The 27,831-nt window shown below is 47.6% G+C and overlaps 1 protein-coding gene across 1 annotated transcript; it reads left to right on the forward strand.

Moving 5' to 3' along the window:
• The first annotated feature begins 4,005 nt into the window (after nucleotides 1-4,005).
• FAM60A (family with sequence similarity 60 member A) lies at nucleotides 4,006-25,143 on the forward strand. The gene is made up of 6 exons (XM_015426780.1): nucleotides 4,006-4,068; nucleotides 16,187-16,337; nucleotides 17,180-17,279; nucleotides 19,322-19,448; nucleotides 20,729-20,879; nucleotides 24,370-25,143. Exons 2-6 carry the CDS (start codon nucleotides 16,210-16,212, stop codon nucleotides 24,530-24,532), a joined length of 669 nt encoding a protein of 222 aa, XP_015282266.1. The 5' UTR covers nucleotides 4,006-4,068; nucleotides 16,187-16,209; the 3' UTR covers nucleotides 24,533-25,143.
• Nucleotides 25,144-27,831: the final 2,688 nt, after the last annotated feature.

Below are 27,831 nucleotides of genomic sequence, written 5' to 3' on the forward strand. Positions count from 1 at the left end.
CTAGACTGTGCAACTAGTTCTGTGTGCCCAAAAGCATTCTTTAGGGTGTGATTTGCAAACAGCTCTCCATTCCACAGAGCACATTCCTTTGTAAACTATGGGAAACTTTCCAAAACTGTTTACGATGCAGCACAAGAGTTTGCTGTTCTAAACGTCAGAAGCTGCACTGGTTCTGCACAAGCCTGAGTTGCTATTTTGGTGCCAACCTTTTGCTTTCTTACCCTCTCTCGAGGGGGCTCTTTGACCAAAAAGCATCATTCTTGCGTGGAGCTGTGTTTCAGGGAGGGGCTGTGGCTAAGTGGTAGAGCTCATGCTCTGTACACAGAAGGTCCCAGGTTTCCAATTAAAGACTATCAGGTAGCAGGTGTTACTGAGGACAATTTCTCTGTCTGATGCCCATGACAGAGACCGCCCATCAGTCCACAGCAGGGGTCCCTAACCTTTTCTTAGCCTGTAGGCACCTTTGGAATTGGAAAGGGGTGGTGGTGGTGGTAACAAGTGCCACACCCAAATGGCTGGTGCAGGAGGCGGAGCCAAATGCACTACCTCCCTCCTTGCTTTGCAAAGGAATCGCAGAAGGGGAATAAAGAGAAAGGGAGGAAAGGTGTGGGGGGGAGAAAGAGGAGGAGGAATAAAAAGAAAGAAAGGGCGAACCATCCATATGCTAAGTATGGCGAACCAGTGGGCTGGTGTAAATGACTTCCCTGTAGGGATGGGCACAAACCGGGAAAATGGTGGTTTGTTATGGCTTGCTTGAGTAAACAAACCATGAACTTACAGCGACTTTTTCTGTTTCCTGAACCGGTGCATTGAGTTCATAAAATGGCCCCACTCAGAAGTGAGCCCCAAAGGCAGCCCAACTCGACTGAGCTCCCAGAGTGGGCTCTGAAGGCTTTCATAGATCTTATATGGGCAGCCCGCCCACCCTCCAGAAATGGGCCTGCCCATATAAGGGCATATAAGGCCTATAAAAGCTTTAGGAGCTCACTTGGACTGGCCGGACCCAGAGGCATTTAAATGCCTTTGGAACTCACTCCCAGTCGGGTGCCCCAACCCAGACGTAAGCTCCAAAGGACTTTGGAACTTACTTGGGTGGGGCTGTGGGCAGGTGGTGGGTTCCAACAGCATTTAAATGCCTTTGGAGCTCACTTCCAGCTGGTCTGCCAGACCCGGAAGCAAGCTCTGAAGGTATTTAAAATGCCTTCAGAGCCCAAGAACATGTCTCCCATGAACCTCCAGGGAAAACATGGAGGTTCGTGGGTAGATCATGGCAGAAACGTTCTCTAGAACCCCTGGTTTGTGAGCCACAAAATGGCCTGGTTCATACTTGGACCAGGGTTCATTTGGGGATTCCTGCCCATCCCTACTTCCCTGATCTCATGCCCTGCCCTCCACTTTTTCACACTTTACAGGGCGAAGGTGTTTTCTCTGTATTTGCTGCATGTTTCTGTGAAATATGTGAATAAGTCTATGAGCATTAAACAGCACTTGCTGGGCTATTGCAAGTGGCCACTGCTCAAACGGTAGATCTCCAGTCTCTTCTGTGCATCACGCTTGTCATGTTTACTGCACAGCCACACAGGAAGCATGCCTGCTACAGCACAGGGGAAGCAGCCAAGACCGAACCTTTTGATCTTTTACTTATTTAGGGAAAAAGTTTAAGTCCAAGGGCACCTTTAAGACCAATGAAGTTCAGGTGAGTAGCTGTACTGGTCTGAAGCAAAAGAACAACATTTGAGTGCAGGGGCACCTTTAAGACCAACAAAGTTTAATTCTGGGTATAAGCTTTTGTGTCCACAGACACTTCCTCAGATACTTCAGTGAGCATGCAAACGAAAGCTTATACCCAGAATTAAACTTTGTTGGTCTTAAAGGTGCCACTGCACTCAAATTTTGTTCTTTTGCTTTAGACCAATACAGCGACTCACCTGAATTTATTTAGGAAAGGTTTCTTCTTGCTTCCCCCCCCCCCCCCCCCACCCACCCCCACCGCCTGGGGTGATGGCGAACCTTTTAGAGACCGAGTGCCCAAACTGCGACCCAAAACCCACTTATTTATCGCAAAGTGCCAACACGGCAATTTAACCTGAATACTGAGGTTTTACTTTAGAAAAAATAAACTCATACATTAGCTTAAGATGATCCAAACAAAGTAAGGAAAGCAATCCCAAATGCTTTCATTTACTTAAAATTATTTGGCAGAGAATTCAACACTTTAATGAAGGTTTGGGCCTGGCTGGGGCGATGGCATGCGTGCCCACAGAGAGGGCTCTGAGTGCCACCTCTGGCACCCGTGCCATAGGTTCGCCACCACTGCTGTAGGGTTTTCAAGCAAGAGATGTTCAGAAGTGGCTTGCCATTGCCTGCCTCCGTATAGCAACCCTGGGCTTCTTGGATGGTCTCCCATCCAATACTGACCCTGTTTCGCTTCCAAAGATTAGTCTAGCCTGGGCTATCTAGCTCAGGGCTCTTCTTGCTATTAAGACTCAAAAAGAAGCACTAAATGTTAAACTAAAGGGGGGAGAAGGAAATAATTAGCCACTCCCAGGAAATGCTTATCCAAAGCATATCTGCATGTACAAACAGAAATTTAAGTTGCTCCCAGTATATAATCCCAAGATACATTTATAGCTTTTATTTATTTGGTTCCTTTTTTACATATTGTGAGTCACCTTGAACCAGGAGGAAAGGTGGGATATAAATAAAAATAAACTATCCTACCCTCCTGCAAGGACCTGTGGGTAGCATACATTATTTGTGGCTTCTCCGTTTTCTTCTCACAATAACCCTGTGAGGTAGGATTAGGCTGTGAGAGAATGAATGGGCCAAAGTCTCCCTGCAACTTCAGTTGTAAAGCTTGGTAGATGTGGCTGTGAGCCCTGCCTGGAAGAGGGAGGGGCAAAGGATCCCTATTTATTTATTTATTCATTCATTCATTTATTATTAAATTCAACTTTCTAGGCCACCCTTCCCTGCAGCAGGGTTCAGGGCAGCTTACATCAAAACCAACACAATAATAATCCATTAAATAGCATTAAAAACTAATAAAAGTCGCTGCTCTAAGAATAATAAAGTTAGTATAAAATAAATTTTATACTTCCTTCAAGCTTCATTTCCAAGGTAAGGCAGGAGACGTTGGCATATATGAACAATTTCCCCCTGCCATAACAGTCCAGCTTTTAAAGGGAGCACCTCCGGGCGCATTTCAAAGGGCGGGGGGGGCTTTGCCAGCCTTAATCAAGGGAACCGGGAGGGCAGGGGCGGCCATTGGCGAGGCTGACCTCATCTGCGCTCTCCCTTCAACACTCCTTCCCCCCGGGAATCTGCACGGATGGCCGGCAGAAAGAGAGCCACTCAGTCATGGCGGGAGGGCTTCCGGTCGGAATCCCCGGCAACAGATGCCGCTGGCTCAGAAAGCAACTTGAGCACCTCTCCTCTTCTCACGGCGAACACTTTCCCGACGTTCCGCTAAAACGACATGTTTGCTTGCTTTTTAAAAAGGCGCACAAAACAGGCAAAGTTGTTCAACTCAAAGGGGGGGGGGGGAACGGGACAGATTTCCACTAAAAGAAACCTTGTCCCTCTAACAGTAGGGCTTTCTGCGTGCACAGTAAAGGCTGGATGCGTCCCAAAAGCCGTTGCAGGGGACGGTCCCCATTCCACGCGCGGTGCCCGCCTTTGCGCATCACTAGCCGTTGCCAACCAGCGCATCACCTGCTGCCGCTCGCATTGTTTCCGAGCCCGAGTTCTGCGCGCGTGTGAAGTCATCCGTCGCGTCACAACAAGTGGGCCCTCCCCCGGCCGCTTCTCTCCCGTCCGTTTCGCTCGGCCCTTCTCTCCCCTTAAAAGGACAATGTTACGCGTATGCAAAAGAGCTCGATTGAGGAGAATGGAGCCGTGGGAACAGCGCATGCGCACAGCGAAGGGAAGTTAAGCCAATGAGTCCGCGGCTTGCTTGCATCTATCTAGACAACAGGCGCTAGACAACGAGGGTGCGCGGAGGAAGGCGGGGAGGGGTAGGAAGATCGCGGAGCACACATTAAGGGACAGCCACGCTATTTGTTGGAGGTGAGTGCTTTAATTTTGTTGTTGTTTCATCTTGAGATAAGGGGGGGGGAGGCAAAAGCCGGCAGAAATCTGGAGCACTAGTTGGGCAAGTTTTCTTCTTGCCTGTTTTCTCTTACTTAGCATGTGTTTGTTTGTTCTTTAAGCAAGGTATTCGTCTTAGGAGAACGGCTTGCATCCGTAAGGAAAGTGCTCTTGTTTCGACGGGGCACTTTGTAAGGTGTTGCTCTTTGCAAATGAATAGACTTGAGACGCAGACTGTAAGAAAATAAACCGGGAAGCGGAACCGCAGGCTCTACAATGCTGCTTGCATTGTTGCAGGTCGAGCATGCGGTGACATCGACTTTTTCAAAAGTGAGCTCACGCGTGTGTCGGAGGCAAACAGTTGCGTGATGAGGTTTCTTTTAAGGCTCAAAGCTGTTTACTCCTGTCGGTCGTTTAAAAAACAAAAACAAAAAAACCAGTGCCGTGGTTGTCGAGAAGACCGGGGCCCTTCTTCTCGAACGCGCTTCATTCCGGGAGTGGGAAATGGCTAGTTTGAAAAGTTGGCTGTTCCGTGAAGAGATCTTTGCAGGCTGCGAGGAGGGGAAAGGAGACCTGCAGCCCCCTGAGTCTCTGCAACTCCAGAGTAGTCTTTTACTCCGGAGGAGGGAAATTCGGCATGGCAGCGGCTCCCTTTGGCCCTGGTGGCGGCGAGAGTTGTTGTCCGTTACTACTACTAGCCGTGGACGCGGGATTGGTGACAATGGGAAGGGGGGGGGGAGAGGGAAGGGGGGTTGCTGCAAATCCGTCGGGGTCGGACTCGGAGCCCCCAGAACGTGAGCGACATGAACGTTCCATTTTGGAATGTTTCCCAGGATTCGCGTTTTCGCCGTGCAAACAATACACCTGTAGATTGGATGGAGCGAGTGAGGAAAGTTGTTACTCCGGGAATGGCAGCCATGCCAGTGTCAATCTGCGCCGCGGGCGGAGCGGGAGAGGAGCTGAAGACAACGGACTGGGACGGCGGTCTGAAATATTCTTGTCTTTTAGAGGCGTTTCCAGTCTTAACCCCGCCGAAACGGAGTGACCTGGGAATGGGGATAAATGTTTCCGACCATACCACGTGCTCCCCGCTGCTCAGGTCTTAGCATTCGCTTTACTGTTTTGCAGTTCTTGAATATATTTGCGAACACCCGAACGTGGATTAACGCGTTCTCGGGCGGATAGGCGAGACAAGGTGGGTGGTTGCTATTTCGAAAGCAGAAGAGAGCGAGAGAGGAAGCAACACGCTCCCCCGTCTGTGACTTTGATCTCAACTTCCACCCAGCCTCGCTGCATAGTCTCTCCCTCCCCGTGTGCGTTTTGTTTTCCTCCAAGGTGATCAGAACCCCCCCCCCTCCTCGATCCGGTGCCCAGTAAATACTATCTTCCTTTGGGGGGGTCCTGCAGAAAACTGTCCGGCCGAGCCTTATTTTGCCGCACGTCGGCAAAGGCAGAGAGCAGAAGCGAAAACAAAGGGCTTATATAGCATGTGGCTGCCGAGCTTTGCAAGTGCGGGGCGGGCGGGGGGTGTTGAAAAGGACCTTCTTTCCACCCCGGTGGCGCAGGGGATGGGAGTGCGGAGGGGCCTGGCGCCCTGGAGTTCCGCCGCAGCTGCTTCTGGAAGACTTTCTGGCGGGGGGGAGGATGTTAAACTTTCAGTGCGCGCCCGCGGTAGTGGCCGCTCCGTGCAAGGTACCACGCTGCTGCGTGCCTGGGAGAGGGGAGGCGTGTCTAGGTGTCTCCGAAAGCAGGAAGCGCCTCCGCTGGGGAGAGCCGAGGAGGCGGATTGTTCCACCGAGCACACCCAGCCCCCGCTGGCTGGACGGGACCCCACGCGGCGGTTCTGGCCGGACCACCGAGCGGGCATTAATCGGCGGTGGCTGGGGGCGGCTAGTGACACGGGTTTGCCCGCCCCTGCCCTCTCGTTTTAAAGCGCCTTTTGCACTCCGCGTGTTTGTACCAGCTTTGCATGACGTCAGGACAAAGCAACGAAGAGGAACCCGAGCATGGGAGGGGGGGAATCGCGCGCACATGTCCGCGGTGGGAGGGAGAGATGTGTTTTTGCAGGAAGTGCTGCGACCGCGCAGAGGTGCGAGTGGAGGCGCGCGAGCGGGGGGGAGGGTGCTCGTTCCTTTTGCTCGGAAAGTAAAACTTTGCCGATCCCTTCCCCTTGCCGCCCTCTTGCCTCCCCATTGACCCGCGGGGTGAAGGCTGCGATGCAAAACAAGGGAAGACAGTCCTGTGGCTTCCCAAGATCGACGGAGCCTAGAAAACCGCGCCCTTCTTCTTAGGGGGGTGTGTGTCACTTTTCCCTGTGCGGGTGAGAGGGGGGCGCTCCGTGTGTCCGGGGATTGCGTGACAATCGCGGTGACCCCGATCTCTGCTGTATCTGCCGAGATTACTGCCCGCCGCTCGCCAGCACTCGGGGGATTAAGAGAGAGGGTCGTCCTCATCCGCCCACCGCAACCCGCACTTCCGAAGCGGCCCCCTTCCCCCCCCCCCCCCCGCCACTAGGTTAAAAACAATAAAAAAACCGAGATGAAACCTGGCGTTCGCCAAGAGAAAAAGCTTTCATTCGCCTGTCTCTCTCTGTGTAACGATTCGCGTTGGTTATGCATGAGTGATGTGCTTAGTGCAGCAATTCGGCGCTGGTCTCCTTCCCTGCCCTTCCGCTGCCTCGCGGGCTCTTTGAGTATCAGATCCTGCCTGGAACAACGATATGATTCGCTTTAATGCCTCCCTGTAGCTGGCTAGTAAGGCTGGGCTCTCTTTCGAGGAGAAATGGTGGCGGTGACTGGCCCTGGAAAAGGGGACAGGCGTCTTTCCTGCAGTGCAAACTTGGTTGGGGTTCGGTCATGTTGCTGTTTGGGTTGTGTGGGAGTGTGTTTTGAGCATGCATGATCCCTCGCGCATGGTGCTCTGCTCGCTGCCTGCCTCTGCCAGAGTGGCGAGCTCCATGTCTACCTGATCATTATGGCCTGTGTTGAAAAGTAGGTCGTCTTTGGCTGAGGTGGCCGCGGGTGGGTGGTCTTTGTTCCTGGCCCTGCTGGCTGGTGCTCGCTGGTGCCACCGGTCTTCTAATTTGCAGGTACTTCCTGCTTCCTCCTCTTCTCAGAAATCTGTGTCCACAGCTTGAGATGTTTCTGTTCTGTTTTTGTTGCTCATTGCGGAGAGGTCCATCAGGTCGCAGCCGACTTGTGACAACCCCGGTAGGGTTTTCAAGGTGAGAGATGTTCAGAGGTGGTTTGCCAGTGCCTGCCTCTGCACAGCAACCCTAGACTTATTTGGTGATCTCTCATCCAAGGACCAGCCAGGGTCAACACTGCTTGGCTTCCAAGTTCTGAAGAAAGAGGGCTAGCCGGGGTTGTCCAGGTCAGGGCGTTTTTATTGTTCCTTCTCCCTAAAGCACATGGCCAAAGGCAAAAGATGGCCCAGGGTCTTCTTGACATAGCGCCGAATGTACCTTTTCTCCCTCGGTGATAATAATGTGCAGTTCACTTGGGCTGAAGTGGACATTGGATTTTTAAAAAACCTCCCTTCGGGCTTCTTTCCAGGATTAACAGTGGTCCCACATGCACATAAATAGCGCAACTGAAGTTCTGTGCATTCCGATGCATATTTGCAGTCTGAAAAGTAGGTATTGGGTTGCATTTCTTTGGGAATAAACCCCATCAGACTCACAATTCCAAGTCAACACGTGCACAGTGGGATTAAACATATCTTGCCTCTTGTCCCTAAGTACTCCTAACTCTCCTGGCTTATATAAATCTCTTATGATCTTTCACACACACCCTTTGGGCTCCTATTTATTGAAAAATTTAGATTGTAAACTCCTTAAAGCAGGAACCTGCATGTATGTGTGTGCATCTATTTGCTTCTGTCATTCTGCAAAGCTCCATGTAGTATATAGTATAGCTCAGTATCTTACAAATAATAAGTTCTTATTCTCTTTTTATTTAGTTAAATAAAGGTGGTTTTGAATGCATCATACGATTGCCAGTGCCTTTGTTTGCTATTCCTATAATTTCCCATAGAGCTCTTAATGTGCAATGCATTTCACAGCAGATTGCACTCATTTTCACAGCCGCAACCCTTTTGAAGTGAGGCTACTGTTGTTGCCATTTTATTGATGAGGGTCAGAGGCTCAGAGGGAGCAGCTTGCCCGTGACCACCCAGAGAGTTTTCATGGTTATAATGAAGCTAGATAATCCTGTGACCTTTGCAACAGGACACACGAATTGAGAAACTGGCAACCTTTCCATGTGCAGGATCCATCTTGGTCCAATTTGTATTATGATGCCCCTTCAAAGCCAGGATAGGCTGGCTTGAATAGTCTGGTTGTTTCTTAAACACAAGCCCTCGTGATCTGCTGGATCAGGTAAAGGCCTACTTTTATTCTGTTCAAGAACCTCACCAGCCATCAGGTTTTGTAGATGGTTTGCTCCAAACAGACTGTGGACGACTGGCCAACTGTCTATTCATCCCATGACTTTATTCCAGTATTACAAATGATATTTATTTTTGTCTGGAAATAAAACTTCCAATTGACAATTTTAAATCCTACTAAATTCAGTCTGTTTGCCCAAGCTTATTCTGAGAAGTGGGCTGTTTACTAGTTAGCTGTACAGTCCATTCTGATGCATATTCTGCTTTGCACACCTCCACCAAAATCCATCCTGAGATTAGCTGTTAGGGGAAGTGCTTTTTAATGTGGGTGGATGTTACGATGAGCTGTGGTGGAGAGCAGCCGTGATCACAAAAGCCCTGGTGCTTCTCTAGTCGGTTGCCTGATTACCTCTGGAGTAGGCCCTGGGAACTCCGCTTGGGTATATGCACTTGGGAGATTCCATCTGAGTGATGTGGTACATGGGGTCGCAAAGAGTCAGACTCGACTGTGTGACTGAAAACAACAGCAATGATCTGTAATTCCATTTCATTGTCTGACAAAAGTGCGCATGCACATGAAAGCTCACACCTTGAATAAAACTTTGTCGGTCTTAAAGGTGCCACTGGACTCTAACCTTGTTCCATTCCTAAGAGTGGGATGACTCTTAGGGCTGCAGCGTCAGCCTGGAACACATCTGTGCAGAACAGAAATAATGTATATATTGTTATATACTAGTAAACAGTATGGGATTGGTGGGTGTGGAGGGGAAGGTTCTGTGTTCATCTGCTTAACCTCATCCTGGATTCTCTTTCTTAGTCGTGCTGGTTGGTATAAGTGTGTATTTCATCATACTTTGAGCTACAGTCATGCTTGATTGTGTTGCGTAGGGGTGAACAGTGACTCCTAGGATGTCAGATCTCAGTATTGCGGCGCATCTCTCTTGGTGTGTAATGAAATCAGGATTTTGGCATAGTGTATTTCTTATTAGATAACACCTATTAGTGAAGTGGCCAGAAATACAAGTTCATTGCTAGTAGTGTGTGTGTGTGTGTGTTTGTGTGTGTGTGTGTGTGTGTATATACCATCGGGTCACTTCCAACTTATCTGACGCTATGAATAAAGGCCTCCAAAATGACTTGTTGTTAACAGCTGTGCTCAGGTCTTCCAACTTAAAGCTGTGGCTTCCTTGATTGAGTCAGTCCATCTCACCTTTCCTAGCATTATTGTCTTTTCTAGTGATTCTTGTCATAATGTGCCCAAAGCCCAATAAACCTCGATTTAGTCACTTTAGCTTCTAGGGAGAGTTTGGGTTTGATTTGATCTAGAACCCACTTCTACCCCGCCTTTTTGCTCAGTGGGGGCCCAGAGTAGCTTACATCGTTTCCCCCTCCTTTATTTTTACCCCACAACAGCCTGGGAGGTAGGCTAGGCTGGGACAGAGAGACTGGCCCAAGGCAAGCTTCCAAGGCAGAGGGGGGATTCGAACCTGGCTCTCCCAGATCCTGGTCCGACACACTGACCGTTACACCACACTGGCTTCCTTGGAGAGGATAGTATGCAAGGAACTAAAAATGAGGGAGAGGTATTGGGCAGGTGACCTGCTGGGGTTATTCTAGTCTGTACCGTGGGTGCTGAAAGCTTGACGTACTTCAGAGCGTAAATTGCTTAGCTCAATATTAGTCTAATAAAAGTTAACAAGCGATCCAATATTTTTCTCTCTCGTGCCTCCCACCTCTAAGGGATTCTCGGTAGAACGGAAGCTGTTCGCTATGGCCTAAAGGCAGCAAAGGTCGCATCAAGGGAGGAGGGGGCAAATTCCTGAGCCCAAGGCGGTTGGCGGAAAAGGCCCTGGCCCCTTACCCAAGTTGCACATTTTTATGTCCCGTAGTTCAGGCTTTGTTTGATCTTGCCTGGTGTTTAGCTGGTGGGAGCAATCAGCTGCACCCTACATGCACAGATCGCAAGGATGTGCATGGCACAGTGCAATCTGGTGGGAATTCTGGACTGCGAGTTTGGCTTTTAAAAATGGGCAAGAAATCTCATTGTTCTGGGGGAAATTGGGCTGCCTGTTCAGATTTTTACAGGTTTCAGCAGTGCAGCTGTTTATTCACCCTGATCAATTCCTGGCTTTAATTAAAGGGCCTCTGAATTGTTCACGCATCCTTGTTTCTGTCATGGCCCTTACTTTATGAAGGGTATAACGATAGGACACTTTGGAGATAAGTAATTCATAAGGTGGCTCTAAATCAGAATGGATTTCAACAGCACTTAACACACACATACACAACACTCTTGGTATCTGAGATTTTTATTAATTTCCATAAGAAAGGGTAAGGTAGGGATGGGGCAAGGTATTGGTTATGACATCCAGGAAACAGTAGAGCTCCGAGAGTCATCTAACAATTTAAACCACTTAGATCGAGTTCTACAAGCAAACATACATCATTCCTTTGTTTAACAGATGTTTTCTACTTATCATGATTTAGGACCAAAATCTGTCTTTCTAATCTCTTGTTTGGGTCCACATATAAAATGGTTTCCATACCCATTGTTCTCCGCCCCGCCCCACTTATCCAGCTACAATTCCAGTTTTTGATGCTCTTCTCTTCAGAGCACATTAAAATCTAAACTCTATATCACTTTCATGGGTAGTGGCCATTCTGTCAGTATCTAAATGGCCTTCCTTTTTGGTTATTTATGAATGAAAGACTATCAGGTGCCTTTGGGATATTTAAAGGTGCTTCACAAACATACAGCTGTAGGAACCCTAATGTATCTTTATTGCGGTTTGGCTTTGATGTTCATGGGTGCTTGGGCTGTAATGTTCAGGAGCTTTCTGGGACCAAGCCAATCTCTTGTTTCCAAGAGTGAAATATTCTTACTCTACACCGGAAAGGTTGCTTTCTCCTCTTTTGTTTTTTACCAGTGCAGGCTTGTTAGGGGTAGTGGAAGGCGTGTCTCCTAAGTACTCCCAGTGTTGGAAAAGCAGTGCCAATTTCATCCATCCCCAAGGAATGCTAAGCAACACTGGCTTTTTCATATACTCAATTTGGAGCAGTTAATTGCCTTTACAGCAGAATCTAGAATTAGAAAAGCATCTAGTTTTGGAAGGATTTGCATGTGTGCTGTTATCTGTGTGGGCTGAAATAGATCTGAATAATTCGAGGCATCCCTAACACTTGTGCGAGTGTCTATATAAACTCTCTGTTACAGGTATTTGCATGCCAGGTGGCTGCCATCTGGATCCCTCTGTCTCTAGAGTAGCATCCGTGCAACCTGTGCTGGGATGCTTTCGGAGCATGTGGTGGAATGGCCGGGGTGGGGGCTGTTTGGAACACTCAGGACTAAAGACATAGTGGCTACGGAATGAGTAGCACCAAAATGAGTTAGTAAGTGCGCAGAGATTATCTTGAATCTGCATTGGGCCTTGGTAGTCCTGTCATTAAAAGAGATGGGTGACAATGTTCTCTTTTCCTCCACCCAGAATGCACATGGGGCTAGCAAAGTCCTAACAAATTGCTGGCTGTTGCTGAGGATTTAGGGACCATATCACACCTGTGGTGAAAGATCTGCACTTGGCACCCCACCTGTTTGCAGACATGATTCAAAGCGCTGGTTCTTGACTATAAGGCCCTAAATGGCTTGTGTCCAGAGTGTTTGAAAGACCGTTTGTACCCGTATTGTCCAGCCCACCAGTTAGGGTCCACTTCTGAAGCCCTGCTTTTTGTGTCCCTGCCTGCGGAGGTGAGGTGGACGGTGACCATGGAATCATAGAGATGGAAGGGACCACCAGGTCATCTAGTCCAACCCTTGCACAATGCAGGAAATTCACAAATACCTCCCCCTCCACACCCCAGTGACCCCTGCCCCATGCCCAGAAGGTGGCAAAAAACCATAAACAAAACAAAAATCTCCAGGATCCCTGGCTAAGCTGACCTGGAGAAAATTGCTTCCTGACCAATGTTCCCTCTAAGCTGTGGAGTCTTGTGAGCAAAAATTCTACTTTGTGAGCTGCTGGCATTAAAGTTGTGAGCGAGCAATTTGGCTGCTGCATAAATTAGTTTGCTCTGGACTCTGGAGCCATCCTTCCTGAGCAGAGACAAAAATGTGTAAGCTGGAGGCTAAAAAACTGTGAGCTGGCTCACACTGACTCAGCTTAGAGGGAACACTGTATCCTGACCCCAAAGCGGTGATCAGCATCTCTCTGGCCGTGTAAGAAAGGGCCACGAGAACTAAGCATAGATGCAGTCCTGCCTGCCCTCCCTCTCACGATCTACGTAAGTTCACAGAATCAGCATTGCTCTCAGATGGCCATCTAGTCTCTGCCTGAAAACCTCCAAAGGAGGAGAGCCCACCACCTCCCGAGGGAGCCTGTTCCACTGAGGAAACCGCTCTGACTGTCAGGAAGTTCCTCCTGATGTTTAGCTGAAAACTCTTGACTTAATTTCAACCCGTTGGTTCTGGTCTGACCTTCTGGGGCAACAGGAAACAACTCCACACCATCCTCTACATGACAGCCTTTCAAGTACTTGAAGATGGTTCTCATATCACTTCTCAGTCATCTCCTCTCCAGGCCAAACATACCCAGCTCCTTCAACCTTTCCTCATAGGACTTGATTTCCTGGCCCCTCGCCATCTTTGTTGCCATTCTCTGGACACGTTCCAGCTTGTCTATATCCTTAAATGGTGGTGCCCAAAACTGAATGCAATACTCTAGGTGCGGTCTAACCAGAGCAGACGAAAGTGATGCCACCGCTTTGTGTGATCTGGATACTATACTTCTGTTGATACAGCCCAAAATTGCATTTGCCTTTTAGAGACGGCCTTTTTCGTGGTGGCACCTTGCTTTTGGAATGTCCTTCCCTTGTGATGTTCACATAACACCTACCTTACTTTTCTTTAGGTACCAGATAATCATCACAACGGAGGGCATGTCTTTTCCTTTAGGTGCTAAAACATTCTTGTTCTAACATGCTTCTAATGAAGTGCTCTCTCGCGCTCTCTGCTATTTTATAGTCTGCTTCTGGCCTGTGGACTGTTTTATCTGTATCATTTTAGGCTGCTTTATGTGTGCATTACACTTTGGCGGGAGATCTGCTGCCCGCATACTGGCCATTCCCACTGGCACTCAACCGGGCGGTGGGAGAGAAATGGGGGGAGATTGCCAGCGACACTCTAGCTTTCAGCAAAAACTTTATGGTAAACCATAGAATTTCAGCTGAATGCTAGAGCGTCACCAGCACTTGTGACAGCATCACTTCTGGTTGCAATGGTAAGAAGAGGGGCCCCCACAGGTGTGTCTCCAACTGTTTTAATGGCTTGGCTTCTTTTCCTATGGCTGTAGTTTAGTTAGTAACTTCTGCTCTCAACAGCAGAAACTTATCTTAGTTTGTAAAGTTATAGGAGGCAGGGATTTATTTATTTATTTTTGCATAGGCAGCCCTGGTAAGTGTGATATACATTAGGTCCTGTATGAATTCTTGGTAACAATTCACACAGCTGCTTGGCAATCATGTTGTCGGAAAGCCAGTTGTATAGTTTGATCTTGTTTGCGTTTTTAATCTCCATCAATTTGGTGTAGTGGCTAGGAGTGTGGACTCTAATCTGGGAGAACTGTGTTTGAGTCCACACTCCTCCACATGCAGCTGCTGGCGTGACCTTGGGTCAGTTACAAGTTCTGCCAACCTAGCAGTTCAAAAGCAAGAAATTGCAAGTAGATAAATAGGTACCACTTCGGTGGGAAGGTAACAGCGTTCCGTGCGCCTTGGTGTTGAGTCATGCCGGCCACATGACCACGGAAACGTCTTCGGACAGCGCTGGCTCTTCGGCTTTGAAACGGAGATGAGCACCGCAACCCTAGAGTATATGTATATATAAACAAACAAGAATGGGGGAATAGTCTGAAATAAGAGAGGGACGATAAGAGTGACAGGTGAGTCTGCAGTGGGATGCATCCTGTTTCCAAGACTCCTGTGCTGCTGCTGTTAGTGACTTCTGCATGGTCAAGTGGGGCACAAGCAGCATAGGCCAGCAAACTCTATGGACACTTTCCACACTTGCTAATAAACAATGCAGTTTCAATCCACTTTGGTGACAGTTTGCAAGTGGATTTTGCCATTTCACACAGTAAAAGCAGTTGCAAAGTGGATTGAAAGTGTGTTATTTAGTGTGTGTGTGTGTGTGTGTGTGTGTGTGAGAGAGAGAGAGAAATCGTAGCTCTTCTGAAGTCTTCGCTTGAGATTGCCCGGTTGGGTTGTGGGCCACCCTCTTGTAGGTTTCTTCTGAAGTCTTCGGTTGAGATTGCCCGGTTGGTGGGTTGTGGGCCACCCTCTTGTAGGTTTCAGTACTGCTGATAACTTCAGACTTACTCCCAGATAGATGAAAAATCAGTCGCAGAAACCAGGCGAAAGCTTTCGTTGGTTCACAGGAGGAGGGGGAACAAAAAAAAACCCCAAGCCAAACAGCTCAAGCATCTTGCTGACTTTGTCCTGGACACTGCCCCTTCCTCAGTGCTACAGGTCTGACCCCCCACCCCTGCCCCTGTGACCTGGTCCTAAACGTGGGACAAGACTCAGCTCGGTGGTAGGGTGCATTCTTTGCATTCTTGAGGCACAAGGATTGATTCCTGCACCTTTTCAGTTAAGGGGAATGTAGCATGGAAACAAGGACGGACATGGGCAGCTCGTTCAGATGGTATTTGTTAAATGACTGGCTGGTGATGAACTTGTCCCCTTGCAAACAGCTGAATCCTTGTTGTAAGAAAGCTCTGTCCATAGAAGCGGCTTTTTTGTGATGGTATTTCACATGAAGAGGAATGTTGTTTGGGTGGGGGGGGGACCTGTGGTCAAACTGGGAGGGTGGAGCTTCTGCCTCCCACCATTAACGATCACTGCTAGCAGGTTTTGAGATTGAGGTTGGTTGAGATTTAAAGGCGAGCGCTGGGGAGGACTCCATGGTTTGGCTTAATGCTGTTCCATTTTTCTCACTGCGTGTTTTTGCTGCATGGTAAATTATAGCACAGAAATGTGCTGTTTCAGTATGTCGAGTTGGATGCAAAGGTGTCATTTAACATTCACTGCAAAGGTGTCATTTATGAGACAGACTGGGGCTACACCTCCAGCTGGAGCAGTGCGCACGGCAAATGGACATCAATCCAAAGAAGTTCTACTTGTGTGCAGTCTCTTGCACAGGCCGTAGCACAAGAACTGCTGTGGGATCTAGCCATTATAGTGCTGCCTGGAGTCTTGAACACGCATTCTCCTAGCCATGTGTGGGAAAGAACTGGTGACTTCTGCTCGTGGTTCTTTGGATCCAACCCACGGATTCCCCCCTTTGTGCGGGATATGTCCTGTTGCATTAAGTTGAGGTGACGGATCTGATCTGAAGTTGTGAGGCAGCCGTTTTATGTGAAGTATGGCAGCTTGGGGTCACCTTGCGGCCTGTCGGATTGAATTTGCTATGATGCCTCCTGCCTTGGGAAGAAAAAACTACTGCTGGGGATCGGCAGAGCTGCATTTGAGACCCCTGCCCTCATGGAGGATGGAGTAGAATTGTGAGAAGGACAATCTATCCTCGTCCTTCCAAGCGTCTTTGTAAACTGATGTACTTCCAGAGGTGCACGCAGGGTGGTGGAGGGTGCTTCTTGCCTGCCTTCCAGTGTGTCCTTCCTGTTTGTTTTAAGTTCACTCTTTGTTTGTTTGACCTCTACAGGGTAACAGAGGAGGAAGCAGAAGATGTTTGGATTCCACAAGCCAAAGATGTACCGGAGCTTAGAGGGTTGCTGTATTTGTAGAGCTAAGTCTTCCAGTTCCCGCTTCACCGACAGCAAGCGCTACGAGAAGGACTTCCAGAACTGTTTTGGGTAAGAGTTTTCTGCAGGGCCAGCTGTTATATTGCCTTTATCGAAGGGGGGGGGGAGAGAACTGTTCTGCCTTGGCTTGATAAGCTTCTTAAGCACACCGTTCAGCTGATCATAGCACCCGCCTTCCTAAAAGGCTTCCGCTTCATGAGATCTCAACCAGTGATGTCACACGAGTGCCCACAGGCTGCCTGACCAACAGCTTGTGCTTCTGTATGGGTAGAATGTGCTTCCCCGGCCACATGTGAAGCCTTTTAAAAATATATATATTTAGCATTTAAAGGGACAAAAGGGAAAGTGAGACGCATAAAACATCATTTGTTGAACACATTTTAAGAACATTGCACAATATAAGAATATGAAACATGAGAAAATAACATGACATGTCAAAATATGGTAATATAATCAATACTTCAACATAATATATTTCCATATATATTTCCATTATTTCCTGTCTGTAGGGCTAGGTGAAAAAGCATATAGGCAAGGAATATAAGATAGGAAAAGAATAAAGAAAAACATTTTTCTAATGTTTATACAAGGTTTATACGATTGTATAATAACTAGCAAATATGTAGCTATCACAGGTTAATGAATATAACGACAAGAATATGGTTATACGATTTTGAGTATTAATCAGTATAAATTTCTTTAACTCCTCTAACAACTTTATCTAATCTATGTAGTTTGTCTGTAGTAATTATAAAAGGCTTTCCGCTTATTCTTAAATTCGATGATCAGGTGAAGCCTCTTTTTAAAAAAGACCAAATCAAAAGTCATCTCCTGCATTTGTGCCTGTCTCTAGCGGAGGCCAAACTACTGAACCAGGGCGTTTTTCTTCACAGTCTGCACGAGGCTCGCTCAGGAGATATATGCAATGCCTGTGTCCTGCTGGTGAAGAGGTGGAAAAAGCTGCCGGCAGGATCAAAAAAGAACTGGAATCATGTGAGTTGACAGTCCCTCGTTCTAAGGCACCCCAAAACTTTGGGCCGACCCTGGATGGGTCACCGTACCGAAAAGGCTGGTAATCACTGGTCTAGTGCATATTGGTATCCCATTCTTAGAGTTTCGTCATCCTTCTCTTTCCCCAGGGCACCCTGGGAACTGTAGTTCTGGGAATGAGATGGGTAAGTGATCTCGAACGGGATCCTCAGCCACCCTCACCAGGCTGGAGTCGCCGGGATTCTTTCAGGATATCAGGATAGGAACTGGTGGGCTTGTTAAAATATTTCTATGCCACCTTCCTCACCAACTATGAGGAGTCAAGGCCGCTTCGAAAACCTGACTGGCAGGCAGCAAACATTCAAGGGGGAGGAGGCTACAACACTTGCCCTACAGGGAATCCCTCCTTAACCCTACATGAGGACACAGTATCTTTTACTAGAGCCAACCAAAATGACACGAAACAGTGTGCCAGCTTCTGTATTCATCAGAACTTTTAGTCAGTCTGGATGTTAACAGAACCGTTACCATTTTTATGCTGCCTGAGGCAAAAGGAAAACAGTAAAGCCATAATTAAGCAACCTATACTAGCATAAAATTTAAAAAGCATCATCAGCACAGAATATCAAAACTCTAAAAGTAGATATAAAAATCCTGAACTTTCACACATGCTGACAAGGCGCTTTTTTTTCTTTTTTGTGAGTATTTTTTGTGTATGTATGCCTGGAAGTTGTGGTTGACTTCTGGCGACCCCTAGTAGGGCTTGGACGTTTCAGCGAGGTGGCTTATGATTGTCTGCCTCTGGCATTCCTTGGAGGTCTCCCTTCCAATTACTTGCCAGTGTCGGCCTTGCTTAGCTTCCGAGATCTGATGAGATTGGGCTTGCCTGGGCTATCCAGGTCAGGGCAAAGGTTTTCTTTTCTTTTTTTTAATAAGGCACTTTAAGTACACTTTAATGATCATTTGCAAGCAGAATTTGTCAGTTCACACAGTAAAATCCAAAGTGCATTGAAAGTATGTTATTCAGTGAGTGTGGAAAGTGCCCTAAGAAGAACTGAATTCTGTCTATAATAAAGTATACACAATTCCTTCTTTTTTTTCTTTTCTTTTTTTTGAAAAAAAAATTACAGTATATGTTGTCTGTCTTCTCTCTTCTTCCAGTCCTTCTATTAACCTGCCTCACAGGATTGTGAAGGTAAAATGGAACAAGGAAAGAACTACAGATGCTGGCCCAAGCGCTTTGGAGATGGGCAGGGATAAAAATGTGGTAGAATAAATTATGCAAATAATAGCCTGAAAATGTGTAATTGTTTAATACAGGTTGCTGAATTGAGTTTTTCTGTGAACAAAGTTTGGATGACCTTGATGCAAAACCTTGGGAGTGTTCAAGGTTTGTTTTTTTTTGTAGTGCAGAGTGCTTGTGGCCCTGGTATTTAAGTACAAATCAGTAGGACTGCTTTCCCGATACAGAGTGTTTCCAGTTTAAACTGGGGGACCTTTGAACTAAGCCTCGTTTGCCAGTAGGGTTAGATGACAGTGTTGGATCTTGTGGCTTAATTCATTTAAGAACACCTTTTGGAGCAAGGATCCTTCCCTTGGTGCCGAGGGGCTCTGGCATTAGGCCAAGACTCTGCACCAGAGGAAAGCATAAACAGTAGCAAAACAGATTGTTATTATTTCCATTTATATACCACTTGTAGCTGGAGCTCTCTGGACAGTTTACAACAAATATAAAACAATAGGATACAATAAATAAAATCATCAAACATCAACAATTTATTTAAAATAACATAAAAAAACACATTAGAAAGCAACAGACCTGGCCGAAAAAGATTTGACCCAAAGTGAAAGACAGACACCTGGCTAATCATCTCGGACCTCTGCATAACCAGGGAGGCCTTTAAAGGCCTCCGCAAAGAGGGAGGTCTTAACCTGGGGCCAGGTGGACCCCAGCAGGGAGGTTGGTCTGCTGGTTGCATCTCTATAAGCACAGTGCAGAAACTGGTGCCAGATGGAATGATGATGTTTCTGGGACTATCTTTCAGGTGGTGGATATAAGAGCTGGACCGAGTCTTAAAACGACACTGAAGCCAAAGAAGATGAAAACACTCTCTGGGACCAGAATGAAGAGCAGCCAAATCAACAAACTGCAGAAGGAGTTGAAACGACACAGTAGGTTGATTTCTGCACCCAACAAATCTGGCCATTTACCAGTGGTTACCTGTACGTGATGTAGAGGCACCAAATCCTGAGTAGCTACAACTTGCAGAAGAGAAGTCCCTGAGAGAAGATGATAGTCGAACCTCTTGGAAGTCAGGCGTGCACCGCCTGTCTCTTGCTAACGCTGACTTTAAATTTAGCTACAAGGACTTTCTTAAATCAGGCTGTCTGGTAATTCCTACAGCATATATTTTAATTGCTGCACTTGTGTCTTGCATTATTTTCTGTTTGTAGTCTGGCTGGAGGACTCTAAATTATAATGCCGCTGGCACAGTTCCACTAGCTTAAGCTGTTAGCACAGTTTGTTTAAATGTCATCTAATCAGCACAAATCCAGCCAAACAAAGTCTAGCCAAGCTTGTAGCCTTGAAGTAGGTTTTTTAAAAAACATTTGTTATAGTTTATTATAAGCACCTCAAAGACACACAGCTGCTGTTTGCTTGGTCATCGTGCACATGCAACAATATCCCCACGAACTTCACACTCCCCTTGTTGTGAGGACAGAAATGGGATAGTCCTATTAACGTCACCCTGAGTTCCTTGAAGGAAAAACCAGATACTAGTAGCATTAGATAAGTTACAGGTTTTATCTAATATGTGTAGGTTCAAGGTGTCAGGGCAGAGGAACAGACACTTAAGAACTGTGAGGTAAAACTGGGAGTTGTGTCGGGCCTTGACGCCCCATTGGTAGCTATGAGAGGGCTCGCTTTGTGGCTTCAGCATGCTGTTGAAGCTTTCCCTGTATTTTCCTCAACTACCCTCAGAGCCAGAAACAGGAAGAAGCAGCCCCTCCTCCAGGCTGTTGGCAGGACCCTGAGCTTTCTCCCCCCAACTTCACTTGGAGGGGCTTATTTTCTGATTCCCAGTTTGGCCCTGACTGGCAAGCAGATAGGACATTGTGAGCCTGCTCTACTGAGCCATCTCCACTCCACTTTGCTTCTTTTCTACTCAGATCTCTGGTGCTTCTGTCTTTCGTGCTATCCTTCCTCCCTCCTTCCTCAAACCTTAGTCGGGGGGGGGGCCTGTGGCCTTATCCAAGCTCCAAAACCAGGTGGAGGCCCTGCTCCATCGGAGGCGGCCTGCCCCACTCTGGAATCTCTTAGAAAGTTAGTGATTCGGTAGGAAGTCAGGGCTTTTTTTCCAGAGCATACTTCTGTGAGACTCGGGCATTAGGAGGTCGGATGGGGAGGAGACCCAGGGTCACTGCTTGTCTAACCCACTATACTCTTCTAGACTCTGATGCCCACAGCAGCACCTCAAGCGCCTCTCCGGCCCAGTCGCCCTGCTACAGCAACCAGTCAGATGACGGCTCAGATGCTGAGATGCCTCCGGGCTCTAGCCGCACACCTGTCTTCTCCTTCTTAGATCTCACCTACTGGAAAAGGTAAAGGCAATCTTTTAAAATCCCTGTGCATCGTCTGATTATTAGTATTGCTAATTCATTATTAGTAGAATGCCAGCAGTGAACTTGGGCCGTGATAATAAATATAATAATAATAATGTGCCATTATAATAACGTGCCATCGAGTCGTGTCATTATAATAACGTGCCCTCGTGGGGTTCTCGGGGCAAGAGACGTTCAGAGGTGGTCTGCCCTTGCCTGCCTCTGCGTAGCAGCCCTCAGCTTCCTCGGTGCTCTCCCATCCAAGTACTAACCAGGGCCGATCCTGCTTCGCTTCCAAGCTCTTACTGAGCTTGGGCAGTGCTGTGCAGTCATAAAATTGTGAGTTTTTCCAAAACCAAAAAGCAGGGCCTTCTTCAGAAGCAGGTTGCAATCCTAGATATAGACAAAGTAGATGGAGGCAGTGGAATGCTAGATGGGGGTTAGAAACAAACACACTTAGAAGGGCTGTAGAGCGTCTTCTTAATTACAAGGCTCCCTTGCTTCCGTTCTCTCTGCAATTAGAGAGCCAAGCTGCAGGCAGCGGATGACTCAGCGTGGCATTTAAGGATGTCAATAGATGAAATAACTGGATCGCATGCTGAGCATGAATTGGGTCACAGGGCTTCATGTTCTCTCGAAAAACAAAGCCATATTGCTGGGGCTGTTTCCACCCTAGTATAAATACATCTTGGATTGATGGTAGATGCCGTGGCAATAGCCAGCAGTCATACTGACGTGCATTAAGTCTGGCTTCAAGATAAGCTACCTGCACTGGACTTGGAGTCAGCTAAAATGCCTGTGTAGCCCAGGAAGGGTACCTGTCCTGATGCATACCTGAGCTGAGTGCTGGAAGTCCAGGAACCCGCCATTGGTCATGTCAGAAAGCACAGAATTTGCACGGAGGACTGTGCAGCTTTCCAGGATGCTGCTGTGAGCACACAAATCGCCCTCCGCATGGCCCATCTGCTGTGTAACAGTCAGCAATTCTGCTATTTCTGGTGGGAATGCTTGCAGCAGTTCTGAGCAGCCCCCAGCTAGTGGCATACGGACCCAGGTTCCAGCTAGCTGTGGTGGTTCTAGTGTGGTGTCGCATTGCAGTTGGAACTGAAACACCCTGAGAGCCAGTTCGGTGTAGTGGTTAACGATGTTGTTTTGTAACTAATCTCAGGGCGCGACCTGTGTGGAAATGATTGAAGCATCTCAAAACTGAGTTTTCCTTCTGGGAAGCTGAAGAGAAAATGGGTATTTTGCAGTCAGTATTTCCAGCATTCGTTTTCTGTGGTGTGCCAACATGAAAATGTCCTTTTTGGCATGCCCACCACCTCCTTGTAAACCCCTGGTTGGCATGAACAAATATGCTGTTTGCCTCCATCAAATGTCGCGATAGCATAACTTCTTGACCAGTCAGGCCTGTCTTGCAGGGCCATACCTAGCGTAGGGAAGATGGGGCGATGCCCCCTTCTGAATTTTCAGTGGCCCCCACCAATGCTCCCTCTAAGCTGGCTGGGCTTACTTTGCATGCACCAGGGGAGAGGACAGGTGACAGCAGTGCCCCTGAGAAGTTTTGTGGGTCGCATCCGTCCTCTGAAGCTGAGTAGGATACCTGGTTCCAGGGTTTAGCTGCCCATTGCACCGATTTCCGGGGTGGGGGGGGGAGATTTGTCTGGCAGGTTTTTCTGGTTACACATCTGCACACATCAGCCAAGGAAAGCACCAAGTTGGGTATGTTCAAATACACCGGGCAAAAAGATACCATTAAAAGAACTGTCAACATAAGTTTTAACTACAGATACGATGTTGTTTTGTAACTAATCTCAGGGCGCGACCTGTGTGGAAATGATTGAAGCATCTCAAAACTGAGTTTTCCTTCTGGGAAGCTGAAGAGAAAATGGGTATTTTGCAGTCAGTATTTCCAGCATTCGTTTTCTGTGGTGTGCCAACATGAAAATGTCCTTTTTGGCATGCCCACCACCTCCTTGTAAACCCCTGGTTGGCATGAACAAATATGCTATTTGCCTCCATCAAATGTCACTGTAGCATAACTTCTTGACCAGTCAGGCTTGTCTTGCAGGGCCTTACCTAGCATAGGGAAGGTGGGGCGATGCCCCCTTCCGAATTTTCTGTGGCCCCCAACAGTACTCTCTCTAAGCTGTGGAGTCTTGTGAGCAAAATTTCTACTTTGTGAGCTACTGGCATTAAAGTTGTGAGCAAGCAGTTTGGCTACTGCATAAATTAGTTTGCTCTGGAGCCGTCCTTCCTGAGCCGAGCCAAATCCTGTGAGCCGGAGGCTAAAAGACTGTGAGCTAGCTCACCCTAACTACACCGGGCAAAAAGATACCATTAAAAGAACTGTCAACATAAGTTTTAACTACAGATATGATGTTGTTTTGTAACTGAATGCTCAGGGTGTGACCTGTGTGGAAATGATTGAAGCATCTCGAAATTGAGTTTTCCTTCTGGGAAGCTTAAGAGAAAATGGGTATTTTGCAGTCAGTATCCTGCGGGGACAGGGTGACCACACCAAGCACAGAGGCAGGTGAGGTGGTTCAGCTGCTGCAGCTGAGCCTGAATGGGGAGCTCACAAGCACTGCTGCTGCCCACAGCCACCAGTGGCTGACACCACCCCTCCCCAAAAGGTACCACTTGCCACTGTGCCTGTGTGCCCCACCAACTCCACGGGAACTGTAGTCTGCCGCCTTCCTCAACTGGGCCTACAGCACTCCCTCTTGGCACCCTTGGGACTGGCTCTACTGGTTTGACACGGGGGGGAGGGGGCTGGTCTCCCCCAAAGCTGCTCAGGCACCTTCTGCAGAGCAACAGGTGAAGCTTTGCCGCTGCGACCCAGCCGGTGTCTCTAAAACATGCTTGCCCGCCTGGCTCCGTTAGGGCTGCCAGTCAGCAGATAGACAAGCATTTTGATTTGATTTGAGGGGAGCAGCTGCACCTCGGGGAGATCGCGCAGTTCAGTGAAGAGCTGGAAGAATGAGGGGAGCCTCTCTGTTCTTCCAGTGGCACCTCTCGTCCCCCTCCCCTCCCCCCCCAGGCAGCCAGGGAGGGCTAGAGGAGCGCGCTGTTTTTATTTTATTTTATTGGTGATGTCAGAAGTGGTGTCATGCCCCCCACCGAAAATCGTCTAGCTATGGGGCTGCTGCCTCGTGTCAGGGTGGGCGGTAGGATAAGATGACAATGCTGCACACCAAGAGCAGAAGAGGAACAGGATCTCCTATTTGCTTTGCTCTGGGAAACGTCTGTCGAGGTCAGCTGACCCGCCGTAGCATACCTTCAGGAGGATTCCTTGCGGGTTGCCCCTTCTTCGGCCAGAACTGAGTGCTGCACAAGTCAGAAGCTCCACCTGAAATCCCTTCTGATCCCACGCTCAGCCATCTGCTGTCCGCTTGAGTCCTCACTTCACACGGCTGTAATGTTACGACCTGTGCGATTCTGTGTGCCCAGGCGGTCCTACCTAATGCGCTTTTGTTTTCTTTTGAAGGCAGAAAGTGTGCTGCGGAATCATTTACAAAGGCCGCTTTGGAGAAGTCCTCATAGACACTCACCTCTTCAAACCCTGCTGCAGTAACAAAAAGTCCACCGCTGAGAAGCCTGAGCCCCAGGGCCCCCAGTCCCCACCCATCGCCAACCAGGAAGCGTGGTGACTTCCATGCGTAATTGCGGGTGGTACAAAACGGAATCTCTTTCTCTCTGGAAAGGCTTGAAGGTGACCCCCGGCTCACTTTGGAGGCCTCCTATGCTGCCAAAAGACGTCACTATTTTTTTCTCTCATCTTGAACTGCTTTGAGGGTTTTATTGGGTCTCTCTTTTTAATCGCTTCACTTCCACTAAGTCAGAAATCTGTTCATATCACTTCTGAAAAGACTGTAAATAATATTTAAGATGATTTGCAACACATAGTTAAGCCGAACGCTGCTGCAAAGACCTCTCAGTTCAGCCATGCAACTGTTCCGCGGCTAATGACCACAGGGTGTGGTTGTGTTGTACAATTAAAATTTGTATGTAATGTACATTTCTGTCCAGACAGCAGAGTTTGCATTATGTATGTTTAAAATAGCCAGTAACCTTTTCTTTTCCTCTGTGGGAAATAATTTTTGAACAGTTGCAACTCTTAGAGCATGGATTTGGGCACAGAAGTTTGTCCACTGTGTGTAAGACTTTCCTAATATATGTATATCTTGGGAAGATAGGGAGCGCCACATTTTTATTACTATGGATTCCGCCATGATAAAGCATTTTACATTTCCTGAACGACAGGGCCACTGGTTGAGGCAGCTGGCCTAGCAGGACTGAGGACATAATCAGTCTCTGGTTGTGTTCACAGGTTCCGAGGTCGGTCATAGCAAGGGGACATGACGTGGTCCCAAACTGAGTGACCTTCCTCCTCCTGTGTGCAGCACATGTATCATTTCAGTTTGGTGTAGTGGTTAAGTGTGCGGACTCTAATCTGGGAGAACCGGGTTTGATTCCCCACTCCTCCACTTGCACCTGCTGATGTGACCTTGGGTCAGTCACAAGCTCTGGCACAGCTGTTCCTGAAAGAGCAGTTTGTGTCAGAGCTCTCTCAGCCCCACCCACCTCACAGGGTGTCTGTTGTGGGGAGGGGAAGGGAAAGGAGTTTGTAAGCCACTCTGAGACTCGAAGTGAAGGGCGGGGTATAAATCCAATCTCTTCTTCTTCTTCTGCATTAAGAGGACAGCATACAGTTACAAGGAAAGGGGGCGGGGGTAGTTTATGATCTTTACGCCCTCTACAAACATAGTTTTGGCCACGTATGTGGGATTGCCGTGAGATACAATGAACTCCCAGTAAACGACAGGCCCTTCTCCCCCCCCACAACCGAATAGGTATTTCTTGAATTGATAAAGTGCTTAATCAGAAATAAGTATGTAAATAGCAACAACCGTGTAGTTTCACAGCTTGATAAATAATTGCATGGAAATTAACTGTCAAGCCCAGAGTGGGAATAGCAGTCTCCACGACTGGCAAGACCGTTTCAGGTAGCCTGTTGCTTTGACGTCCCATTTCCAACGGTTGAATTCAAAACTACGACAGTGAGCTGTAGATACACATGCTATAAAAAAAACTCAGGAGGAAGATTCCTGTCGTCTTTCTACACTGTGTGTTGACTTATCCCAGAGAAGAACATTGGAGTAATGATTGTCCCGACCCCCACTATGAAGCAGGATCTAAGCAGAATTAGATTTAGGGGTACACTGCACGTAGCAGTGTGAGAAAGGATGTCTGTTTCTTATAACACATTCCCTCTATGAATGCGTGCCCAAGTATCTGGGGCATTTCTTCATCACTACTTTTAGGGCTGCCTTTACCACTGGATGGCATTTGCTCTTCCAGATTTACAAAATGCATCAAAACAGTTTACGTGTCCTCTGAGTCATCACAGGCGACAGTAAACTCCTACCTTTCCCCCCACTGGCCTTTTGTCCTGCCTGCTGCACCACCCGGTGCCCAAATACCACTGCCCCCCCCAGCCCACCCCTTTCTCACCTCCACATCTCCCAGAAGTGCCTTCAGTCCCTGGCTTAGTCTAATGCTCAGTCTTGAAACACAGAGCTGCCCCGTTAACTCTGTTCCTTCTATATTTGCCGCTGCTTAAGTCTTTTTGCAGCGGTTCTGAGCAGCCCCTGGCTAGTGGCCTACGGACCCAGGTTCCAGCTAGGTGTGGTGGTTCTAGTGTGGTGTCGCATAGCAGTTGGAACTGAAACACCCTGAGAGCCAAACACTCAGATTTCTCTAAAGACGGATCTTCAGCGAGTCTGCTAGCCCCTGTGACAACATGGGCCTCTACCTGTGAGGCCCTAGATTTGTCCGTGCTTTTAGAGGGGAAAGTGAGTTTTAAAGCACGGCCGTTCTAGTGCCTGGCAGTCCCACATGCCATCTGGCAAACCTAAGAGATTATTTTTGTTTGAAATCGAGATTTCCAAAATCGGAATAAATGCCCGAGAGTTTGTTTAGACGGTACAATAGGTTGTGCCTGTTTTATCATTTGGGGGGGCTGGGCTTATTTTGCATGCACCAGGGGAGAGGACAGGAGACAGCAGTGCCACTGAGAAGTTTTGTGGGTTGCAATCCGTCCTCTGAAGCTGAGTAGGATACCTTTTCACTCATACAGACTTTGTAATTTTGTTTAATTAGTGTGGGTTTAGACTCTGTTTGGGGGGGTGATAATTTGCAGTACACATACAAGTTTTGTTTTACTTCTGTTGGAACAATGAAATCTAAGCTGCTGTTGTCAGGGAAAAAGATCTTGGACTGCTTGTCTTCCTACGTTGTGTTATTTTATAGGGTCCCCACTAATGTCTTGTGTGTGTCCCCCCCCATGTCTTGTGTGTGTCTCCCCCCCCCCTTTGTAAATAGGAGAAATATTCTAAAGGGAGGATCAAATAGACCTTTCATGTGCAACTGACTAGCTACGTGGCAGTCTTGCTTGGTTGGTAACTGCTAAAGGATGCAGACAAAAGCCCTGGACGATTTGTTGTCTCTGCCGTTGGCTTACATTTGTCTTAGAATTCTAAGGGTCATTGGCTCTGTTACCTTTTACAACTACAGTATGATGCGATGTGTATGATTCCTTCATCTCTTCCATTTCTGTATTTATTTATTTATTACTAGACCTCAGCGGCAGACTGCTTCCCCCCCCCTTCTCCTCCCAGTGTAGTAATGCAAGATGAATTGTATGTAGTTATGCACTTTGTATTAATGTAGTAGAAATCTATGGAACCTGTTTTTTATACTTTTTTATATTGTTCATACACTTGTAATCCAAACTTGTTTTTAAAGGTAGGGTAATGAATAAAAATTTTAGACTTATTTAGAAAAATAAGCACACTCCTCTTGGGACTTTTTTTTTTTAACATTGTTTCTTGGATTTTGTTAGTTTGATCACTGACCTATTTGAGAACTACACTGAGGTGGATGAAGC

Source organism: Gekko japonicus, unplaced genomic scaffold (assembly GCF_001447785.1).
Source record: "Gekko japonicus isolate JY-2015 unplaced genomic scaffold, Gekko_japonicus_V1.1 scaffold4868, whole genome shotgun sequence".
In the NCBI taxonomy this organism is placed as follows: domain Eukaryota; kingdom Metazoa; phylum Chordata; class Lepidosauria; order Squamata; family Gekkonidae; genus Gekko; species Gekko japonicus.

Excerpts from the sequence above, each read along its gene's own strand:
- FAM60A (XM_015426780.1), top strand. The coding sequence starts at position 16,210 with ATGTTTGGATTCCACAAGCCAAAGATGTACCGGAGCTTAGAGGGTTGC. Across the intron at positions 17,280-19,321 it reads CAAAAAAGAACTGGAATCAT|GTGGTGGATATAAGAGCTGG; the intron begins GTGAGTTGACAG and ends ACTATCTTTCAG. Across the intron at positions 19,449-20,728 it reads GAAGGAGTTGAAACGACACA|ACTCTGATGCCCACAGCAGC; the intron begins GTAGGTTGATTT and ends ATACTCTTCTAG.